This window comes from Sardina pilchardus, chromosome 19 (genome assembly GCF_963854185.1).
Source record: "Sardina pilchardus chromosome 19, fSarPil1.1, whole genome shotgun sequence".
NCBI lineage: Eukaryota > Metazoa > Chordata > Actinopteri > Clupeiformes > Clupeidae > Sardina > Sardina pilchardus.
Window position 1 is genome coordinate 30,452,168 of NC_085012.1, and position 21,471 is coordinate 30,473,638.

The window sequence follows — 21,471 nt, forward strand, 5'->3', positions numbered from 1 at the left end:
TCTCTGTTGCTGGAATCGCATCATAACCGCACTTTTTCCCTCTGCAACGCGAACCTATGAGAACTGTAGTTAGTTAACAACAGGATGGGGAACTACCGCCGTGCTGCTGTGTGATCGCTGCTGCTTTGTCTACACGACGTTGATCTCTCAAGCTGTGTTTAGCCTACCACACCGAATGCAGTAAATTGTCCCTTTGTTCAGCCTACTGTGTTGGTTGCGTTGTGTTGTCGGCGCATACAAGCGACCGTAGCCTACAGTGTCCGTCCAAACTCACTAGCTGGCTAGCTATTAGGCTTAGCGTTACGTTAGACTCGACGTTGTCATAAGTGTCATTCTTGACAATACTCTGTGCTGATTAAGGTGTCTAACACTCTCACCTCCACCACTGACTTATGTTTTGATTTTGTGCTTTGTTTGGTTTTGTACTCTTTTGTTGTGAATTGCTTTACCCCTGGCAGGAGGCCATTTCATATGCTGCTGATAACCAGTGTTCCAACACCTGTTGTTTTGTAACTCTTTGGTTTTCTAGTTTGGATTTGCTTTGCCACTGGCAGGAGGCCATTTCCCCTGCACTGCTGATAACCAGTGTCCCAACACCTCTTACTTTGTAATGTATTTCTGGTTTTCTGGTTTGCTTCTTTTGATTTGCCACTGATAGGAGGCCATTTCCAAATGCTGCTGATCACCAGTGTGCTAGTGTTTGTTATTGTTATTTCATTATTGTGGTTTTTGCTGTTTATTATTTTTGGGGAAAATCTTTATTTTATATTTTGTTTGTTTATGTTACATTGTCAGAAGGCCCTTTATCCAGCTGCTGAGAGCCTATATCCTACTCCAAGTTATTGTACTTGCGTGTGTGTGGTTAAACAGTGTTAAACTAATTGTCCTCCCTTGTTCTGTCTTTTCCAGGAGCTGAGGCTGACGGTGGAGGGGCTGCTGTCTTCCTAGTGGTGTCCCCTTTCTGGTGTGCTACTATTCCTCACGGGTGCTGCCGACTTGACCTTTGCTGTGTGTGTGTGTGTGAGTGCCTGGACACTTTTGCAGTGGTGTGACCTCTTCCAGGACGCCCCCCTCCTTAGTTAGCCAGTCCCCTCGCTGGTAAGCCTCAGTTCCTATTGTCTGTTGTCCCCCCTTTGTATGTCTGGTATACTTGAGAGAACTGGAGTGCAATTTTAGGTTCTGCCAATAAACTATTGTTTTACTTTGAATGAAACCACGTCTCTGACAGTTAATGAACCTGGGTGCCTTTTTGAGCAACTTAGTACACACATTTCCCTGGGTGAAACTCCCAGGGTGGCGTAGTCGCATAACATTCAAGTAGTACCTAACACGTTACTACCACTTGCCACACAGGCATTCGGCAAGCAGAGGGCGAGTCGTCAGTCGGATAGCCAGGCCTCCGGTGCAGACACTGCAAGACAAAGGACTCGGCGGCAGAGAAGGAAGTGTAGCGCGGCCAGCGACTAGCATAGACCAAATGCAAATAGAGCGGATAGTCACTTACTTAGGCCGGGCACAGACAAAATCTGTAACCCGGAAACGTGGTGAGCGCCCAACCCTTGTCCAACAGTGGGAATCCGATCGCGGCCTCTCGTCCGTGGCTAATGGCCCCGTAGTCACTCTGGGGTTCTCTACCGCTGTTGTCACTGCCGTCCTTCCTTGCTTGTGCATCGCTGTCTGCGAATAAAGTACACAACATCCCCCCCGCATACACCTGTCCCACATCTAGTCCAATCAGCCAGCTCGCCAGGATTGGCAGAAAGTTAATGGGTCCATTAGTCCTTATTATCAGACACATTGGGAACACCAGAGATAAAGCACAGCACACAAAAACACACGTGGCTCATGACACTGCACACAAAACAAACACAGCAAAAGGACTATAAAACTACATCAAAATATTCACACATGTGACAATAACATAAAGTATATACATTTCATTTTTTTTCATGCTCAAATGCATTTTTAATAGGCCTATACATTCCCTAACGACAAATACAAGTATTTTACAGCCACATGAGTGAAAAGTATTACTTTCAGGTCCGTGTATGCTTTGTTCATTTGATATTCAATTGAGAATCAAAAATCAAAAAATACAAAAATGACTTGTTATTTCATTATGTGTTTATGAATGTGATACGAAGAAGCAATTAACCCTTTATTTTTCAGACTTTCTTCGTGGTCAGATCAAAAGAATAACATTTTAAAAAATGACTAAGGGACAAAATTGATTTTGATATTTTTTTTTTCCAATTGCTGTGACCCCGGAAATTATTTATTGACTTCCAACTGCCAGCTGCTGCTTCTGTCAGACCAGTGCGAATATAACTATACACAGTTTAACCTAAAGACTATGGTTAGCCTAGGCTATAGGCTATTTAAACGTCCCCTCAGCTGACAATCTAGGTTTTTCTAATTTGAATTGTTTGCTCTGCTTGTGAATGAAGTTGTGGTCCACTTTTTGCTAAAATAGCAGCCTATATTTCACGTCTTCGTCCGAGTGGTTGTAGTGTAGGCTAGTGATGGCACAGAAAACTCCTGCAGCTGTTGTGAGCAACGCGAGCATGCGCAAAGAAACCAGTAGTTGGGGAAAAGCAGACATGCAAAATCTTTTACTGATGCATAACACCGGAAAACACAACACCGGGCAGGGTGCGAGTTAGGGGGGAGCCATGGCTCCCCTAGTGGCCACCTGAGCTCCCCTGGAAACATGGTTTGTGAAATTTTGGGGGAGCTCTAAAATATTAATGATTGCCAAATAAATTATATTTTGACCATGGTTTTCCCTCAAAGGTGTAAAATCAGATAAATAAAATTGTATTTTGAGTTCATGATTCATTAAAAAAGTGCCTGCTTTCGCGCTTGAAACGTGGGGACGCTGCCCGCAGCTCCACCCACTACCCACTCACACAAGCTTGTTCACACTAGCACATATGTCTAAAAGAAAAGAATGTCTAAAAGAAAAAAGCAACTCACCTTGGGTTATTTCTTTAAAAAGTCCAAACAACCTGATGAAGAAGACCAGCCAACTGTAGCTGGTGGTAGGCCTAGCACATTGGAGGTTGTGACTGCTGCTACAACAGAACCGAGAGAGGAGGCAGCTAACGTTAGAGATAGTGCTAACTTGACAGCTACCGTTAACTTGGCGGCTGAAGAGACACCAGAAGACGAGCCAAGAGAAGAGGCTAGATGACTTACTCAACTACCATAGTAGAGGTCGAAGGAGATATGGAAGAAGATGATGATGCTGCTGATGATCACCACCCCACCTGTTCCTCCTCTTCCTTTTTGCCTGCTGCTGGAGATGGGGGAGGCGAAGTTGCTGCTGTGGTCCCGGTTGGCTGGACCAGCCAACAGTGGAGTGAGTGGATCACACGCCTCCCATGGCTGTTCTCCAAGGATGGATGTATAGGCTGTAGTCTTTGCAGGGATGCTAAACGCCTTCTCCTTACTGATAAAACTGGAGCGCACTTATCAGAACAATGGATTAACGGGGACGTAACCAGTAAAACAAAGAACAACTTGCGTAAGAAAATCTACAAGCATCGGGATACTGTGGCGCACAACAGGGCAGTTGAACTGGCAGAAACAAGAAAACAAGCAATACTGCCGAACAAGATTCTCGCAATCAACGCAAAGTTGTTAGAGGAAACGTCCAATGCTTTCAGATCCGCGTATATGGTAGCAAAGGAAAGGATGGCATTTAGAAAACTCCCACCTGTCATGCAGCTCCAAGAGATGAATGGCGCAAAGGTAGGCCCTGTACACAGATCAGACAAATCCTGTGCTGAAATTATTGGCCACATTGCACACGAAATGCGGAAAAGGTTTGTTTCTAATGTCAAAAAGGCCCAGTCAAAAATAAGCATCACTATTGATGAGAGCACAGTGCACGGACGTGCATATATGATTATATATGTGAGATGTGACGTGACAGGAAAGGGAGATGTGGATAATGTCTTTTTAGACATCAAGGAGTTAGCGCAGGGCACAGACGCCGAGTCCATCTACAACAGCCTGAGAGAGACTCTACGTGGTGCAAGTTTTGATGATGAGTTTTTGATTAACAATCTAATCAGTATAGCCACTGACGGCGCTTCTGTCCTCACTGGCAAACGCAGTGGGGTCATCACTCGCCTAAAACAGGACTTCCCAAAAATTCAATCAATACACTGCCTTTGCCACCGATTAGAGCTGGCCGTTCATGACTCTCTAAAACTTGTTGCTGGATGTAACCATTTCGAGATTTTTGTTTCAAAGTTGTACACTTTGTACAACCAGTCAGCAAAGAATGTCAGACTCCTCGAGGAGGCAGCAGAGGAGTTGAACGTGCAGCTTTTAAAAATCGGGCAGATTTTTACTATAAGGTGGGTGTCAAGCAGTTTTAGAACTGTGAAAGCAGTCTGGAACAACTACCCTGCTTTAGCAAGACACTTTAAAGTCGCAAGTGAGGATCCATCTCGTAATGACACTGAGAGGAAGAAATTCCTCGGGCTCCATAAACAACTATCAAGCGCTGGATTTGTAGCTGATCTGGCTTGCATGAAAGACATGCTTCGTGAGCTGCAGGCCTTGTCTCTACGGTTGCAGCAAAGGGACATGGATATAGTGAGCGCTAATTGTCAGATCCAGATGTGCATCGATGTACTTTCCGCTATGAAAGAGTGTGGAGGCAAATCTGCACAGAAGGCCGAGGAACGCATAACAGAAGGACTGTTTAAAGGTTTGGAGCTAATTGAGAGCAGCGGTAAGATTAAAAGGGGTCAGTTCTATCAGTCTGTGATCGACAATCTTAAAAAGCGAATGCCAGAGTCAGATCTCGTTAGTATGCTCAAACCCCTCGACAAGCGCTTTTGGCCAAAGGACCGCAACGCACTTGTACTCTATGGAGAAAAAGAAATACGGGCTCTTGCGAAAACACTCGGTGAATCTGCCAGTGAAGCAGTGCAGGAGCTTCGCGACTGGAAGTTGCAAGATGGTGTTGCACCAGGCAAAACGCTGGAGAAGCTGTCCATAGCAAGCAGAACATACCTGCCCACTTCATCGGAGTGCGAGAGAGGCTTTTCAGCTGTGAATGACACTGACTCTAAGACTCGCAATAGACTGTGTGAAGCCAGCATCTCATCAGTACTTTTTGTGGACCTTAATGGACCTCCATTGGAGAGATTCGATCCAATGCCATTCGTCACATCTTGGCTTAAATCAGGTCATCGCCTGTCCACATCATGGGTTACTGGACCTCGAGCAAAAGCAGCTGAACCCAGGGCGCTGTGGTCGCTTCTGTATTAGGTAATACCTGTTTTTACTTACATTTTGCTGTGTTGTAGGCCTATGGATTGCTGTGATGTGATACTTATGATAATAATAAGTTGATTCAATTAATCAGTCAGAAGACACATTATTGGTGGTCCGTAGATTATTTACTATCAAGTTCACTGAAGTTTGCGTAGCCCATTCGGGAAATCTGTTGACGTGATCCATCAGGGTGTTTCGTCTAAATATGGCTATATAGCTGGTAGACCTATCGCACCCGTGTGCAACGAGTTTTCTCTTTATAATAGGCTTATGCCTATGCTGTTGCAGGATCGGCATTTAAACTTTGCCCCCCCCCCCCCCCCCTAAAAAAAAAAAAAAACGCCCCGCCCCCCGGCTCCCCCGGAGACCGTGGTATAACTTGCACACTGGTCTGCGCAAAACATTTCGTGCACAAAGTGAAAGTGTCGAGGGCAGTTACCCCAGTGAGACAGAAGTTGCGTCGCTTGCCGCTGTCAGTACGAGATGCAGTGAGTAAGGAAATCGACAGACTTCTCAAAGAGGGGATTATAGAGAAAATTGATGCTTCACCGTGGGTGTCCCCCATCGTGGTAATTCAGAAAAAGTCAGGAGGCATTAGAATGTGCGTGGATTTGCGAGAGCCGAATAAGGCTGTTGTTACAGATAGTTACCCACTTCCGCACATTGATGAGTTGCTGTCACTGCTCAAAGGCGCTACTGTCTTTTCTACGATTGACTTGGAGGCAGCATACTTCCAATTGCCTTTACACGAAGACAGTCGTGACCTGAGAGCTTTTGTTACGCACGATGGGCTGTTCAGATTTCGCCGGGTTCCGTATGGGTTAGCCTCAGCCCCATCCGCATTTCAAAAGATGCTGGCTACAGTGCTCGAAGGGTTGCCTGATGTAGCCAATTACTTAGACGACATAATTCTATGGGGAAAAACACCTGCTGCGCACGATGCCACTCTTGCCTCTGTACTACAGCGCTTACAAGAGGCAGGCCTACAGCTTAACAAAGACAAATGCCAGTTTCACAAAAACACCTTGCGCTTTCTTGGACACACAGTTACACCGCAAGGGATTCAACCAACTGATGACCATCTCTCAGCCATTCGACACGCACCACCGCCTTCTGATGCACACACACTGCGTTCCTTCTTAGGACTGTTATCGTGGTATAACAAATTCATTCCAAATTTCGCCACAGTAGTCGAACCCCTGCGCGCTTGCATGCGTCAAGATTCAGAGTTTAAGTGGACAGAGGAGGCTCAGTGCAGTTTCGAGGCTGTAAAAACACTGCTGCTAGACAGTCCAGTTCTAGCTTTATTCGATCCTGACCTGCCTACACTCGTATCAACTGATGCGTCAAACTACGGATTAGGTGCTGTCCTTACTCAAATGCACGGCCAGACAGAACGCGTTGTTGCCTTCGCCTCAAGGACATTGTCCTCTGCTGAACGCAAGTATTCCACCATAGAAAAGGAGGCACTCGGATGCGTCTGGGCCATGGAAAAGTGGAGAACTTACTTGTGGGGACGTAAATTTACATTGCGCACAGATCACCAAGCATTAACTACGCTGCTCACTTCAAAGGGGACTGATCGCACAGGCATGAGAATCGCGCGCTGGGCTGCGCGTCTACTGTGCTTTACTTATGATGTTGTAAGGAGGAAATATATTTATCAATATTCCTGCTTTTATACGTGTTCTGTCTTTACCCGGTGCACCAATGAGATTGTGTTGAACAAGTTAAATTATTTTTGACCATCTGACTCCATAGATGAAAGGTATAGTCACACCGTTGATGACTATGAAATATCAGTCTACAAGTAACAAGTACTTCTAAACTTTATCTCTCTACAAGGCTGATTTGATTAATCACTAGAGATCCAACCTATATCGTTAGCAGTATCAGTTCATTGACTATCAGCACCTGTGAAGTTTACTGATTTACCAGTTCAGGGACCACTATTCGTTTGGCTAATCAGGCCGGCCGGCATTAGCACGCAGAGGCCTCCACGGCTTGGTGCGAAAACTGAATTAGAGCAGTGACTCCTAGTGGTATAACTAGCCCTCACAAGATACGTAGTTTAACTGAGAATTCGTTTGCTAAGATACTGATTAAACAAATGCCTCGATTCGGACTCTAATCTCAAGAAAAGAATATTACCGATTACCAATTAACATCACATTTATTTGTAATCTTTTCTAATACAATCAATAAAGGTATAAAGATACAGACAATAATAAAGTAGCAAAAGAATTAAACAATCAACCTAAAATAAAGTTCAAGATATCATACCTGATGTAGCATTAACTAAAGAAGTGGAACTCTATTAGCAGAGGTTTCAACTCTAGGAAACCAAGCTCAGAGTCTACTGCTAGCCAGAGCTACACGCTAGTGGAGATTTTGTTAAGCAAAAATCTCCAGAGTCACCCTTGTTTTCTCTTAAATATCCATCTAGACACAGGAGGTTTGTCGGCTGGGTTCCACCTTAGAAATTAACATATAGACTCTATAACAATTGTAGAAGACCTTGGCTCACCGCAGGGTATATCTTATCATTACAAAAGGAGGATGGGAGGTTACCCATCCAATTCTTGGCAATTTCGCTTAGATCACCAGAAAAACATATTTACACTTATTTTACAATTGTACCACTGAGACCCTCTTACTTCTCGCGTTGAGACATTCAAAATGATACCAAACATAGATACATTATCATTTGTCATGAAACAGATACATTTTAGTTTTCAGCATGGGTTTTCCAGGAGAAAACTGGAGGTGTGTCCGCCATGGTCAGAGCCTCCCTGGCCAAATGGCGATTCACACAATGGGGTATTTCAATGCAAACAAGTTACCTAAACACAAAAGGAGTGTCCCTGCTGTGAGGTTGTCTCTCCCGTCTTTCAAGATGACTCATGCCTGGGGAAGTAATTTTTCCTATAGACTTATGTATGGGAAAAATAAGGTTATTCTATAAACTCGTATATGGAAAATAACCCAGCTTTACAGTCGCCCAGTTGACACCGTGAAGTCATTGTCTCAGAGGTGTCAAAAAATGAAAGCTGGCAATCCATATTACATTCCATTATTTCAGTCTGTGCGGTCCTGGCAGTTGTAGCGGACTCAATACCAGGGCTGTGTGGGTGGCTCGGCGTAGGGAACGGATGGCACATCGCATATAGCAACACTGGACTAGGGTGGCAGTGAATGTGAGGATACTAGCGAGTACACATGCTCTGAACACCCAGTCCCACCAAGTGTATGCGTACTGTGCAGATCGTGTGGAGGAGCTGGACAGGATCTCGGCCGTCTTCTTGGCTAGGTTTGCCTGCACCTGTGCTTGGGTGATGTGGTAGTTCGTGTCCCGAACGGTCCGTTCCACCAGACTCATTGTATCCGTCAGAGCCTGGGTGCCCTGCTCGTAGAATGTGTCGTCCCACCAAGGGGAGAGGTCTAAGTCCAGTGGGACCCTCCCCAAGATGTTGATCTGACCCATGGAGAAGTCTTCTGTGACTTCCAGGCAGAAACTGTGGTTCGAGGGGCAAGTCAAACCCCCATAAGAGAAAGAGTTCATTTCGCTGGTGACACACCACTGCGTGTGTGAAACTTGAATGGCATCAGAATGCCCATGTAGAGATTGAACACTGATGATTTTAGAGTCATTCTGTGAAAAAGGCTTTAGCGTATTACAGGTACAAATTACATAATTGGATGTTTCATGACAACAAGTGCGAGAAGTGAACAAGGTCTCAGTGTTACCTAAAGTCATATACCCTGTGAGATGGTCCCATTTGATCACTTGATCTTTTACCACTACTCCAATGGATCTTATGGTTGTTGAATTTGGGAATACCTGTTCTGGATGGATAAGTGGAAAGGTGACAAAGAAACCAATACATTTTGCACATTCAGTACCAGTATACATCATTAAAGTCGATAACAATTCAGAATAGTTAATGTCTTTCATTTTTTCTGACGTAGACCACCTATGCAAGTCTAAGATTTCAATCAAATCACTTAGGACATGCCTAGGGGTCTTTTGCAGACGGAGATCCAGGATTTCTTGTTTGGCTGTGGCGAATAAATCCCGTGCATATGTTCTACAGGCTAAGTCATGTTCAAGGGTGCGGGTCTGGTTGAAAAATGAGTGACTAACGGTTAGAAGCGCCTGTGCCTCAGACTTGACTGCTTTGATAATATTCTCATTACTATTGGTGAGATGTTGGAAACCATTGGCTACTTGATTTGCCAACCATGATGAATATTGTGATTGTCCAGTTATCTTGTAAGAGTTGGCAATGGAATTAGCTGAACCAAAAAGACTAGTTACATCAGCAAATAAATCTCGTTTAAATCTAGCGGGTGGAACTTGGACAGCGAGTCTGTCTTTGTAATCAGAGATTAAATCATCAATCTGTGACTGTAGCCATGCATATGTTTGATCTTTATCGCTACAGTGGGTTAGATAAGCAGATAAAACATTTGTGATATTATAACTAACATGTGTCATCACTAAATTGACATCGTGTAACAAAGTCTTGTTTACATTTCCCTTGATAATACCTCCCGGAGGGGTGGGATGAGTCTTAGGGCACTGTGTGGGCTTGTGATATCCACAAGTAGTTAACTTAAAACATTTCTGACCAGTCCAGGTGCAGTTCTGTGCACTGGTGTAATCATTTAAATTGTGCTGACATAATCCAATACAGTACATCCCTTCCCTCCGGGTTGTCCATATAAATGACTTGGGTTTTGCTTGATTCTCTGTTGAAGAAGTGAGGTTAAATAGCATATCGGTGTACGCTATGTGTGTGTGATTATGTGGAGCTGAATGTGTGCATCTGTATGTGGCTGGTTCTAGATCCTTTGTGTTGTAACACTTTTTAGGATCTAGTCCTTTGTTTGGCTGTTGGTATATCAAATTCATGACTCCAATGTTAGAATGTGGTGTGTCTTTAAGCTGGTACCAGGCTGTGAGGTTATGGAAAATTGGTGGGTAGATCATGTAACCTGTTATGTTTTGAGTGGGGAGATGGGTGGATCCCTCTCTACAACAAATCTTGTTTTCACAATTTGGTTCCGGTGCTAGTCCGGGAGGCCATGTAGCTGACTGTTTTAGAGGAATTGTGATGTATGGTGTGTGTGGCCCCTTTGAATATTTCCATACCCATCTCCCACATCTATTGTTATCAGTGAGTAGGACTCGTTGGCCCAGCCGGATGCATGCTGGTCCAGACACTTTCCTGGCATCTGGAGTCCATGGGTTTGCGCTGGCAGACCTGAGTACGCAGAATTAAAGACAAACAGATACAATTATTGATCAGGTGAAACTTTGAATAATTTGCATTGAGTCATGTGATACCATTTCACTTTTCCTTTTATGGCCACAGCAACACAGCTATTGCAGACAGTTTTAATCTCATATGGCCCATGCCATCTTGGAGCAAATGCACTTTGTTTGACAAACACTCTTATCATTACCATGTCACCCTCAGCAAACTTTGTTTCGCGGGTTGGGTTAAAATGAGTGTCATTAGTTAGGTCAGACTGTTGTTGCTTTAGTGTGGCCTGTGCGTACAGCACCTTGAGGCGATCTTGCAACTGAACCAGTACAGTCTGTTGTTTAGCCACAGTGAGGTGGCCCAGATCTGCTGCCGAGATCTCTGGGTCAATGGGAAGTTTCATGATTCGTCCTGTCATGAGTTCATGTGGGCTGATACCTGTGGCTTTGGAAGGGGTGGCTCGCAACACTGTCAAAACTGTGGGTAAAGCATCAATCCACTGATTTTGGTGTTGGGCAATTTGTTTTGCAATGTTTTCTTTGATTGTGCGGTTCATTCGCTCAACCATTCCTGAACTCTGTGGTCTGTAGGGAACATGGAATTTCTGTCTGATATTCAACATTTTACACATGTCTTGCATGACTTGACCGGTGAAATGTGTGCCTTGATCTGATTCAATCTGAGTTGGTGCTCCATATAAAGGGATGAGTTGGTTCGCTATTACCCGTGCCACTGTCCTTGCATTGTTATTGCGAGTGGGAATAGCGTCAACCCATTTTGAGAATTTGTCAATTATGACGAGGCAATAACGATATCCCCCCTTGGCACTGGGAAGAGGACCAATGAAATCTATCTGTAATGCCTCCCATGGGCCTTTGGGTGGACTCGGTCTGCGGAGATTTGTGCGTCCCGGTTTTCCTTGGTTGACTGTCGCGCACACCAGGCACGTGTCACACCAGTTGTTAACATCTGTGGCCATGCCGAACCACCAGAAGTGTGGCTTAATCAATTGTAGTGTTTTGTCTGCAGATACGTGTGCATACTCATGATACATTTTTATGACTGGTTTTTGGAGTGCTTCCGGAATAACATATTTATCTGCTCTGATAATAATGCCATCGCGAACCTCAATCAGTGCATCATTTTGTAGTTTTGGTATAAGCTGTTCGTCAGAAGTCCATAACTCTTTTTGGAATTGTTTTAAATCGATGGGTGTGACTTGGATTGAACTTACTGCAGAAACATTGGGTTTGTTGTGTTGCAGTGGTTCTCCATTTATTGCTGCTAGTTTGGCTAACTCATCAACAATGTTATTGTTTTGTTCGTGTACGGTCGGGTTTTTGACGATGTGCGCTCTGACTTTGATTACAGACATGGGGATTTTTCGCGATTTGATTTCTTGCCATATTGATGTGATTGTATCAAAATGTTTGATTTGCGTTCCTGCTGAAGTGAGGAACTTGGGTAATTGCCATTGTGCCATATAGTCATGTACAGCACCGTGCGCGTAACGAGAGTCTGTGTAAATGCATAGCGGTTCAGGGTGCGTTTTGATAGCCTGTAGCAAGGCAACAAGTTCGGCTTCCTGTGCTGATACATTTGCTGGTAGTTTGAAAAGTAATTTTTGGCTTTCATTTGTGAGAGAGTTGTTTGGGGTCCACACAGCACAACCAGGGTTACATGCTGCCACTCAGACATGCCACCACTACGACATGCTTCCATTTAGACATGCCTCTATTTCGACATGCTGCTATTTAGACATGCTGCCAATCCGACACATTTTAGTACCCCCATTCCGACAATTTACAAATCCTATTTTTTTCCAAGACAATTTAACGGACCCTATGAGCCCGACGGACGCAAAGTGCGTCAAAAAACACACCCATTTTTCTCTGTACATTGCTCCGCGATTATTAGTCATAGCGAGATGAGACCTATATTGCATGAAAGAGCAGAACCGGGGCTTTAACGAGACTAGACAGTGTCTGTACGATCAAGTATGAAAATAAAATAAAATCATGAATTTAAATCAAAGTATAGGCCTATCATATTTACAGTCTATATTGCTCCACGCAGCCACTGCTCTCGCTTGGATTACTCCGGGACCAGGCATCGCAGGCAACAGACACGCATATCAAATGAAAGAGGAGAAACAGAGCTTTCCATTGATACCAAACACATCGATCCTTTTGTGTTATAAAAACAGACGAAGTGACAAACAAATAAGAATGTCATATAGCTTCGGCTACCGCTACTTTCGTTTGATTTAGGCTACTCGTGAAACCATGGTAAAAAATATATGGCTTGCATGTCAGATAAAAGAGGAGAGCTAGAGCTATCCACAGATGCCAAATACAACCTTCTAGGTCATAAAACAGACGAAGTGACAGGAAAATAATAACTGTAACATGAATAGCCTATTAATTACCTCATGTCGGAATGGCACGTTGTTTGAAAAAAAAAGTTAAATACCGCCACTGCGACCATGAAAAAAAAATATGTCGGAGTGGTGGGACTTTTTCCCATAAGGAGACATGCCTCCACTACGACAATTGGACGTCAATGTCGGAGTGCTGGTATGTCGGAATGAACGGCGGATACCCACAACCAGTATGATAATTACCATTGTCCCAATAGCGGGAACCATCGATGTATACTTTGGTTTGTTGGGGTAATTCAATGTCTAATACTGGACTTTCTGTTTCCGGTTTTGGTTCACACATGTGTGGGTGGCCCTCGACATCGCCAAGTAGGTGTGGCAAGATGCGGTCATTAACTGTTGTGATGTCGCGTGCTTGAATGTCAGTTAACCATCTGGCAAGTCTTTGAGACGAGACACCTTTGATTCGGCCTTGCAACAACATCTGAACCGGCGTGTGCATTGTGTGAACCACAACAGGTTGGAAACCGACAATGGGTTCTGTTGTGGTTAACATCCAATGAACCGCCAGGACTTGCTGTGTGCATCGATCAAAACCAGTTTCAACAACAGACTTTTTACGGCTGTAGTAGGCTATTGGTCTTAGTTTTCCCCCATAATCTTGAGCTAATATCCCACTGAGTGTTTTCTCGTAAGCATCGACTTGAATGTGGAACGGTTTAGATGGGTTAGGTAAGCCTAAGGCTGGCGCAGCACAGAGACGCTCTTTTAGTTCAGTGAAACTTTTGTCATGTTCCTTCGCCCAGTCGAGGACGTCGGAGGGTTTTGATTTTCCTTTTGATAACGCGTACAATGGCGAGACAATTCCAGCAAAGTCAGTTAGCCAGTTAGCAGTGCCTAACACCTTTTGAAGCGCGTTTAGTGTATGTGGTCTTGGCAGTTCTGCTATGCATTTCCGCCTGTCCTCTGTCAGGGATCGGTGATTTTGAGAAAGTGTATACCCTAAGTATTGAACTTCCTGCAATGCGATTTGGGCTTTGTCTTTGTTCAGTTTGAAGCCGGCAGTTTTTAAGGTTTGAAGTACATTGTCAACGAGTTGTAAATGTTTTTGTAGTGGCCCTTTCGTCGAAATTAGGATGTCATCCACATAGCTAACTACTTCTCCTGTGTTAGTATATGGGCTGAGTATATTGGACAATGCTTTGTGAAAAGTTGCCGGACTGTTGTGTAGCCCCTGGGGCATCCTTTCCCACGTGTATTGAGTCTGGTTTAGAGTAAATGCAAATTTCCATTGGTCTTTGGGATTTATCTTTATGGACCAAAATCCGTTTTTTATGTCTAAGACAGAAAACAAAGTCGCATCGGAGGGAATTTGGGTCATTATCGTCGCTGGGTTGGCAACGATTGCTGTTGCTTTTGGTAATGCTTTGTTTAGACGTTGATAATCGATGCAAAGTCTCCATTTACCGTTTGGTTTGGGAACTGGCAAGCATGGTGAATTAGCAGTGGAGCTACATTCCCTGACTATGCCTCGTAGTTTTAGCTCTTTGACAATATCATGTACCGCAGCTTCTGCTTCGGGTTTGATTCGGTATTGTTTCTGTGGGAGCGGAGGGTTTCCTTCAACGCTCATTTCAAAGTCAATGAGGCCGCAATCATGTTCGTGATTGGCCCATGCGTCGCTGTGTTTCTCGATTAACTGCTGTACTGGGTCAGTGGTGGAGATGGACATGATTTTAGAGTAATTTTGCTGTGACTTGTTTTTAGTAGTTCTATTGGTTTTTATTTCAATTTGTTTTTCCAAACAGTCAATTACAAATCCATGTTTCTCCATAATGTCCATGCCTAACACTGTGCCCTCGCTGTTTTCCGGTAAATACCAAAATGGTTCGCTTAGGACTATTGCACCTAAGTCTAAACACACTGGTATTGTACGATTCGCAGTCATTAATCTGTCGCCTATGCCTCGTATTTGGATTGTCTCGTTTGTTAGTGGTAGCGGAATGTTTGTGCAGGAGCAAGCTGCGCCGGTATCGATCAGAACGTCTACTAATTGGCCCCCTAAATTAGATTTTATCTTTACGCGGTTTCCACTAGAAATTATGCTCCCGACTGCAATGGAGGCCACGCATCCCTATTCATCATAATTTTGTGTGAGGGTATGGTGTAGTTGTTCATGTGCAGGGCTATATGGGCTTTTCGGTGTAGGGTAGAGTGGGGGAAAACGCCCCCATCGGGTAAAACGCCCCCCACCTGTTTTTCCCAAATTAACCACTAGGGGGAGTAAAGATACATTTTACCTGTTGCTATGCACTTCGTTGACAACGGGGATATACAAATCTCCACGGAGAAGCGCACATCAGCGACGTAATTTGATGAGAAGAGATTTACATGGTAAGTGTTATAATTTTCAGATATTACTAAATAAGTGTTTAAGAGAATATTGTTCTGCAAGATATCACAGTGATGTATGATTGATAAATAGGGAAGACTGTAGTTTCAGGGCATATGTTATTTATAAAGAATACAGTTATATTTTAAGAATGAAACAAATTTTAAAAAAGCCATAGCTTGTGGGGTAAAACGCCCACTATGGTGAGGGGTAAAACGCCCCCCCAGGGGGCATAGTTTCCTGCTGTCATAATTACTATAACAACATTTCTGTCTAACAAATTCTTTCTTTTACACCTAATGTAGTATAACTAGATGGTAAAATCGAAATATTTTTAACATAACATGAAATAATTACCTCAAGTGAACAATAGCTAGCTAGCTAGCTAGCTTGCCTGCTAACACAGTTAGTTCACTAATGGAAGTGGTTTGCTGAACCAATGATAAACAATAGTGACTTTTTAAATTCATTTAATGAATATATTTCATTACATAAATATACTAATTTATAAGTTTTAATATTTATTTAGGGTTTTCTGTTTGTCTTACTGATAGTGGTGAACATTAAATACCCCATATAGGCCTAGTGTAGAAATCTCAATTCACATATTTTTCTCTCCTTATAGATGCGTACATACAAGAGGAAGACAAACCGTGGTGCGTATTCAGAGGAAGCTCTACAAAATGCCCTTAGAGATAGTGCAGATGGATCAGCTTTGAGGGCTGTGGCTGTTCGATTTGGAATCCCCCCGAAGACTTTGAGGCGTCATAGGGACAAAACAGTTTTGGAGCCTGGAGTAAAGGTTTTAGGCCGCAAAGCTATTTTTACTTCTTCTTTTGAGCTTGACTTGGCTGAACACATCCAGTCAATGGAGAGGGCATTGTTTGGGCTCACAGCGAAAGATGTTAGAAGGCTGGCCTATGAGCTGGCTGAAAAGTTGGGCCTGAAACATTCTTTTAATTCGGAGCGGAAGATGGCTGGAAAAGACTGGTTTTACGGTTTCCTGAAAAGACAAGGAACCCTGTCTGTCAGGACTCCACAAGCAATAAGTGTGTCCAGGATGGTGGGGTTCAACCGACCAAAGGTGGACCTCTTTTACAGCATTTATGAAACTGAACTTCAAAAGCTTGGTGCAAACCTTGGCCCCACCCGTCTGTGGAACATGGATGAGGTGGGTGTCCAGAATGTCCAAAAGCCAAACAAAGTGGTTAGCACAAAGGGGAAGAGGCAGGTGGCAAGAGTCACTAGTGCTGAAAGAGGGTTCACAGTCACTGCTGCCTGCTCTATGAGTGCTGCTGGGCAGTTTGTGCCACCACTATTCATTTTTCCAAGAAAGAGAATGAACGAGCGTCTGCTGAGTGGTGCACCTGAGGGGTCAATTGGTGGAGTGACGGACTCAGGATGGATGGACAGCACTTTGTTTCTCCAGTGGCTAAGGCATTTTTGTAACGCCACTGGATGCACTCCCTTAAGACCAAACATTTTGATTCTTGATGGCCACCACTCACACAAGACCCTGGAGGCTGTGTTGCTGGCAAGAGAGCATGGAGTGGTAATGATTACCATCCCACCCCACTGCAGCCACAAGATGCAACCATTAGGCCGCACTTTTTTCAAGTCGCTGAAGTCTAACTATAACACCGCTGCAGACAATTGGATGACCTCTCACCCAGGACAGCGAATTGATATTTATGCTGTGTGCGGTATTTTCAGTAAAGCCTACTCAGCTTCAGCGAATGTGGGGAAGGGCCAGAAGGGTTTCAAGGCCTGTGGAATATGGCCTGTTGACAAGACCGTCTTCAAAGACGAGGATTTTGAAGGAGCTGAGGTGACTGAGGAGCCAGATCCAGCCCTCGAGGACAGTAGGGAGATTGAGGAGGAGATTGCTGGTAAATAACTTTAACTACTATTAATATAAGGTTAGTGTCATCATCATCATCATCATCATCATCATCATCACTACATTGTGTGTGTGTGTGTGTGTGTGTGTTCTCTTGACAGGCCCCAGTGGTTCATCTGCTGTCCCCAGCACTAGTGCTCACTCCCAACCACGACCTGGGACAAGTCACCAGAGGCCAGCTGAACATGGTAAGAAAATTTATGTAACCTTTCACTAACTCGAAGACGCATTCCAGCTTTCATTTGTATTACAACCTCAATTACTGTTAGGCTGTCATCGCCCTCATCCTCATCCTCCCTAAATGGTGTGTGTGTGTGTGTTCTTTTGACAGGCCCCAGTGGTTCATCTGCTGTCCCCAGCACTAGTGCTCACTCCCAACCACGACCTGGGACAAGTCACCAGAGGCCAGCTGAACATGGTAAGAAAATTTATGTAACCTTTCACTAACTCGAAGACGCATTCCAGCTTTCATTTGTATAACAACCTCAATTACTGTTAGGCTGTCATCGCCCTCATCCTCATCCTCCCTAAATGGTGTGTGTGTGTGTGTTCTTTTGACAGGCCCCAGTGGTTCATCTGCTGTCCCCAGCACTAGTGCTCACTCCCAACCACGACCTGGGACAAGTCACCAGAGGCCAGCTGAACATGGTAAGAAAATTTATGTAACCTTTCACTAACTCGAAGACGCATTCCAGCTTTCATTTGTATTACAACCTCAATTACTGTTAGGCTGTCATCGCCCTCATCCTCATCCTCCCTAAATGGTGTGTGTGTGTGTGTTCTTTTGACAGGCCCCAGTGGTTCATCTGCTGTCCCCAGCACTAGTGCTCACTCCCAACCACGACCTGGGACAAGTCACCAGAGGCCAGCTGAACATGGTAAGAAAATGTATGTAACCTTTCACTAACTCGAAGACGCATTCCAGCTTTCATTTGTATTACAACCTCAATTACTGTTAGGCTGTCATCGCCCTCATCCTCATCCTCCCTAAATGGTGTGTGTGTGTGTGTTCTTTTGACAGGCCCCAGTGGTTCATCTGCTGTCCCCAGCACTAGTGCTCACTCCCAACCACGACCTGGGACAAGTCACCAGAGGCCAGCTGAACATGGTAAGAAAATTTATGTAACCTTTCACTAACTCGAAGACGCATTCCAGCTTTCATTTGTATTACAACCTCAATTACTGTTAGGCTACTGTCATCAGCACATTGTGTGTTTGTATGTGTATGTGTGTTCATTTGACAGGTTTTGGGGGTCAGTATTCTAATGTATTTCTTATTCCTTTTTAAAGGAAAGGGTCAGTCACCCTCCACTATCATAGAAGAGCTGTGCCCTAGGCCACGAATACAACACAAGAGGCCAAGAAAGAGGGCAAGTGAATCATCTGCTGTGCTGACGTCCTCGCCATACAAAAAGATGTTGGAAGAAAAGATAGCTGCGCGACAAAACAAAGGCATACCAAAAAAAGTAAAAAGCAAAAGTGCAACTCCAAAGAAGAAAAAGAATGATGATGACACAGAATGCCTCTACTGTGGGGAGTTATTTTCAATTAGTGGGGGGGAATGGATAAGGTGTGAGGGGTGCCAAAAGTGGGCACATGTAGAGTGTTCCAATGAGATTCGAGGTGAATTCATCTGTGAAATTTGCATGGATAAACAGTGAATAGCTATGAGTGTTTATTTATTTACTTATTTATCACACACACCCACACGTACATATATACTATTTATTAAAGATATGTATTTATTAACGGCAACATATTTGTCGTTTGCGTGGTTTAATCATATGTTATATGTCATGTTACAAAATGTGCTACTTTGGACATTCCTGAAATAAATATTAATATATTATTGTTGATAAATTACTTGTCTTTTAGTTTTAGAGATTAAAAAGTGTTAGTCTGTTCATTTTGGTGTTGATATATGAAGCAGACTGGTTGCTAAGAAAGGGGGCATTTTACCCCACCTTGTTGGGCATTTTACCCCACTGGTGGGGCAAAACGCCCCTTTTGTGCACATTTTATTTTTGTTAAAAATCTAATAAAATATGAAATCTTGAATGTTTTCATAGTTGGTTTATAATTAATGTCATTGCCACTTATAACCATGATGATAATTCAGAACACATTTAGCTTTTGCTTCACAGTAATGCCACATTTTCCCTTAAGGGGGGCGTTTTCCCCCACTCTACCCTATTTAGCTTCGAGTTGTCTCTGAAATCGGGTCTGGGTGTGTTGGAGTTATGTATCTTTTCTTTATACTGTTTTGGCGAGTCTCTGTGTTGTTTCGGTGAGTGTCTGTTTTGTTTCGGTGAGCGCCTGTTTTGTTTCGGTGAGCGCCTGTTTTGTTTCGGTGAGCGAGGTTGTCTGCGGATGTTCCAACAATCTTCCTGGCTATGGCCTAGTTTGCCGCAATAATTGCACCTCTTAGTTGGAACGACCCCCTTCCCTTCGGCTACCCATTGAGTTGCGGCTACTGGTTGCGATTTGTGGATTTTGGATCTATCTTCTATTTTTGTGGCCCAGGTTACTAGCGACCTGAACGTATCCTCAGGCGGGTCTCCGCCCATGGCTAACGCATTAAGAATGTGTGGTCCGGCATTACTACGAAGCATGTCGAGTAAAATTACGTTGTCACGGGTACAATCAGGTATACCGCCATGTTCTCTGAAAACAGCCCACATACGTTCTGCAAACGACTCGAATGTTTCATTGGTCTGTTTAACGTCTATAATTTTGTTCCATTCGACTCGTTGTGGTCCTCTCATGTCTAATAAATTTAGCCTGATTCTATCAAACACGTCCGCCTCAGTTTCGCCATGTTGTCTCACTGCAATGTTGCCTGTTTTGAGGTCTTCAGTCATTTTTGGACGCAATTCGTCGGGGATTGTGAGCAGCAATATTTGCCATACATCTCGGGTTTCTAGCTTGTATATCGACGCTTGCTCCATTAATTTGTCCCAATATATTTGAAATGGTCCTTTTCTGGGCATCATTCCCACTATCTGTTTATGTCTAGAGCATTCGTCGCATGATAATGGTCGGGAAATGTTTGTAACTTCGTTGTTCGCAGCGGTTATTGTTTTTAACACTGCTACTTTTATCGTTTTCCTGGGAATTGTGCCTGTTTGGAGACGGGTTTTCTTTTGTGGGCTTCGACTACGATGTTTAGGTGTGACCTCTTTGTGCCATGAACTAGGCCTAGGCTACTCTCGTCCGAACTATAGTTAAGTCTATGTCTTCGCCTGCCCTTCCTGGCTGTGGAGGTCGCTGTTTTCACTAAAGCTTTTTCTGCGGCGTTTCGTTTTTCAGTTTTGATAGAACTGTCGATTAGACTTGTGTCTTCGTCTGTGCTATCATCTTGTGTGTCGCTGTTTAGGCTAATTGCACTAATTGCAGAGTTTTTGCGAGATATAACAGAGCTTTCCGAAGAGGACGTGTCATGTTGTCCTTGGTTTAATTTGCGTTCTAGCCTGTTAATCTTTTTCTCCATTGCTCGACTCTCTTTTGCCCAGCTATGTTTCTCATAATCAAATGCATCAATTTGTGCGTTTAGTTTTTTCAACTCCTCTGAGCGATATCTTTCTAGAGTTAGAACGTTATCCAGAGTCTCTTGACTCTCTTTTATTGCGTTAACGTCGTTGCGTCTAAGCAAATACATAATTGCGGTAGATAGGTCGGAACTTTGCTTTTGATTGTAATTGTTTTCCTTCCGTGGCATACCATTGTAGTAGTTGTTCGTTATTCCAATATGTTTTAACGCCTAGGTCGTCTAAGCGAACTAAGGTCTGTTCGACGTGTGAACCGACTGATTGCATCAACTCCTCATCTACACTGAGCTGTCCCTGACTTGTGTTTTCTGTTGAAACTTGTCCCCCCATAATCGGATTTTTACGGTCTCCGATCTAAATGGATATGTCGATCCGTTCTATATTATGTGTCTATATGGAATGCAAACTTGTTTCCCTGAATCTTAACATTCAAAAAATAAAAGGAAAGATACTCACCAAAGGAACAGTTGAACCAGGGTAATTGCGAGCGGAAATTCGAGTCTCATTGTGCGGCGCACCGGAGCGACGTACTTGAAAGTTCTGATTCACAGAAATAATATCAATCACCTGAGGGAAGTCACCACATTGTAAGGAGGAAATATATTTATCAATATTCCTGCTTTTATACGTGTTCTGTCTTTACCCGGTGCACCAATGAGATTGTGTTGAACAAGTTAAATTATTTT

General features: G+C 43.7%; 2 protein-coding genes across 2 annotated transcripts; one reads left to right on the forward strand and one right to left on the reverse strand.

Moving 5' to 3' along the window:
* Positions 1 to 3,228: 3,228 nt before the first annotated feature.
* Positions 3,229 to 5,289, forward strand: LOC134065819 (E3 SUMO-protein ligase KIAA1586-like). Its single transcript, XM_062520907.1, has one exon. The coding sequence runs from the start codon at positions 3,229 to 3,231 to the stop codon at positions 5,287 to 5,289; it is 2,061 nt and encodes a 686-aa protein (XP_062376891.1).
* A 3,079-nt stretch (positions 5,290 to 8,368) lies between these two features.
* Positions 8,369 to 9,793, reverse strand: LOC134065656 (uncharacterized). The gene has a single exon (XM_062520630.1). It carries the CDS (start codon positions 9,791 to 9,793, stop codon positions 8,369 to 8,371), a length of 1,425 nt encoding a protein of 474 aa, XP_062376614.1.
* Between the last annotated feature and the right edge of the window lie 11,678 nt (positions 9,794 to 21,471).

Coding starts and splice junctions, on each gene's coding strand:
- LOC134065819 (XM_062520907.1), top strand. CDS start 3,229: ATGGAAGAAGATGATGATGCTGCTGATGATCACCACCCCACCTGTTCC.
- LOC134065656 (XM_062520630.1), bottom strand. CDS start 9,793: ATGACACATGTTAGTTATAATATCACAAATGTTTTATCTGCTTATCTA.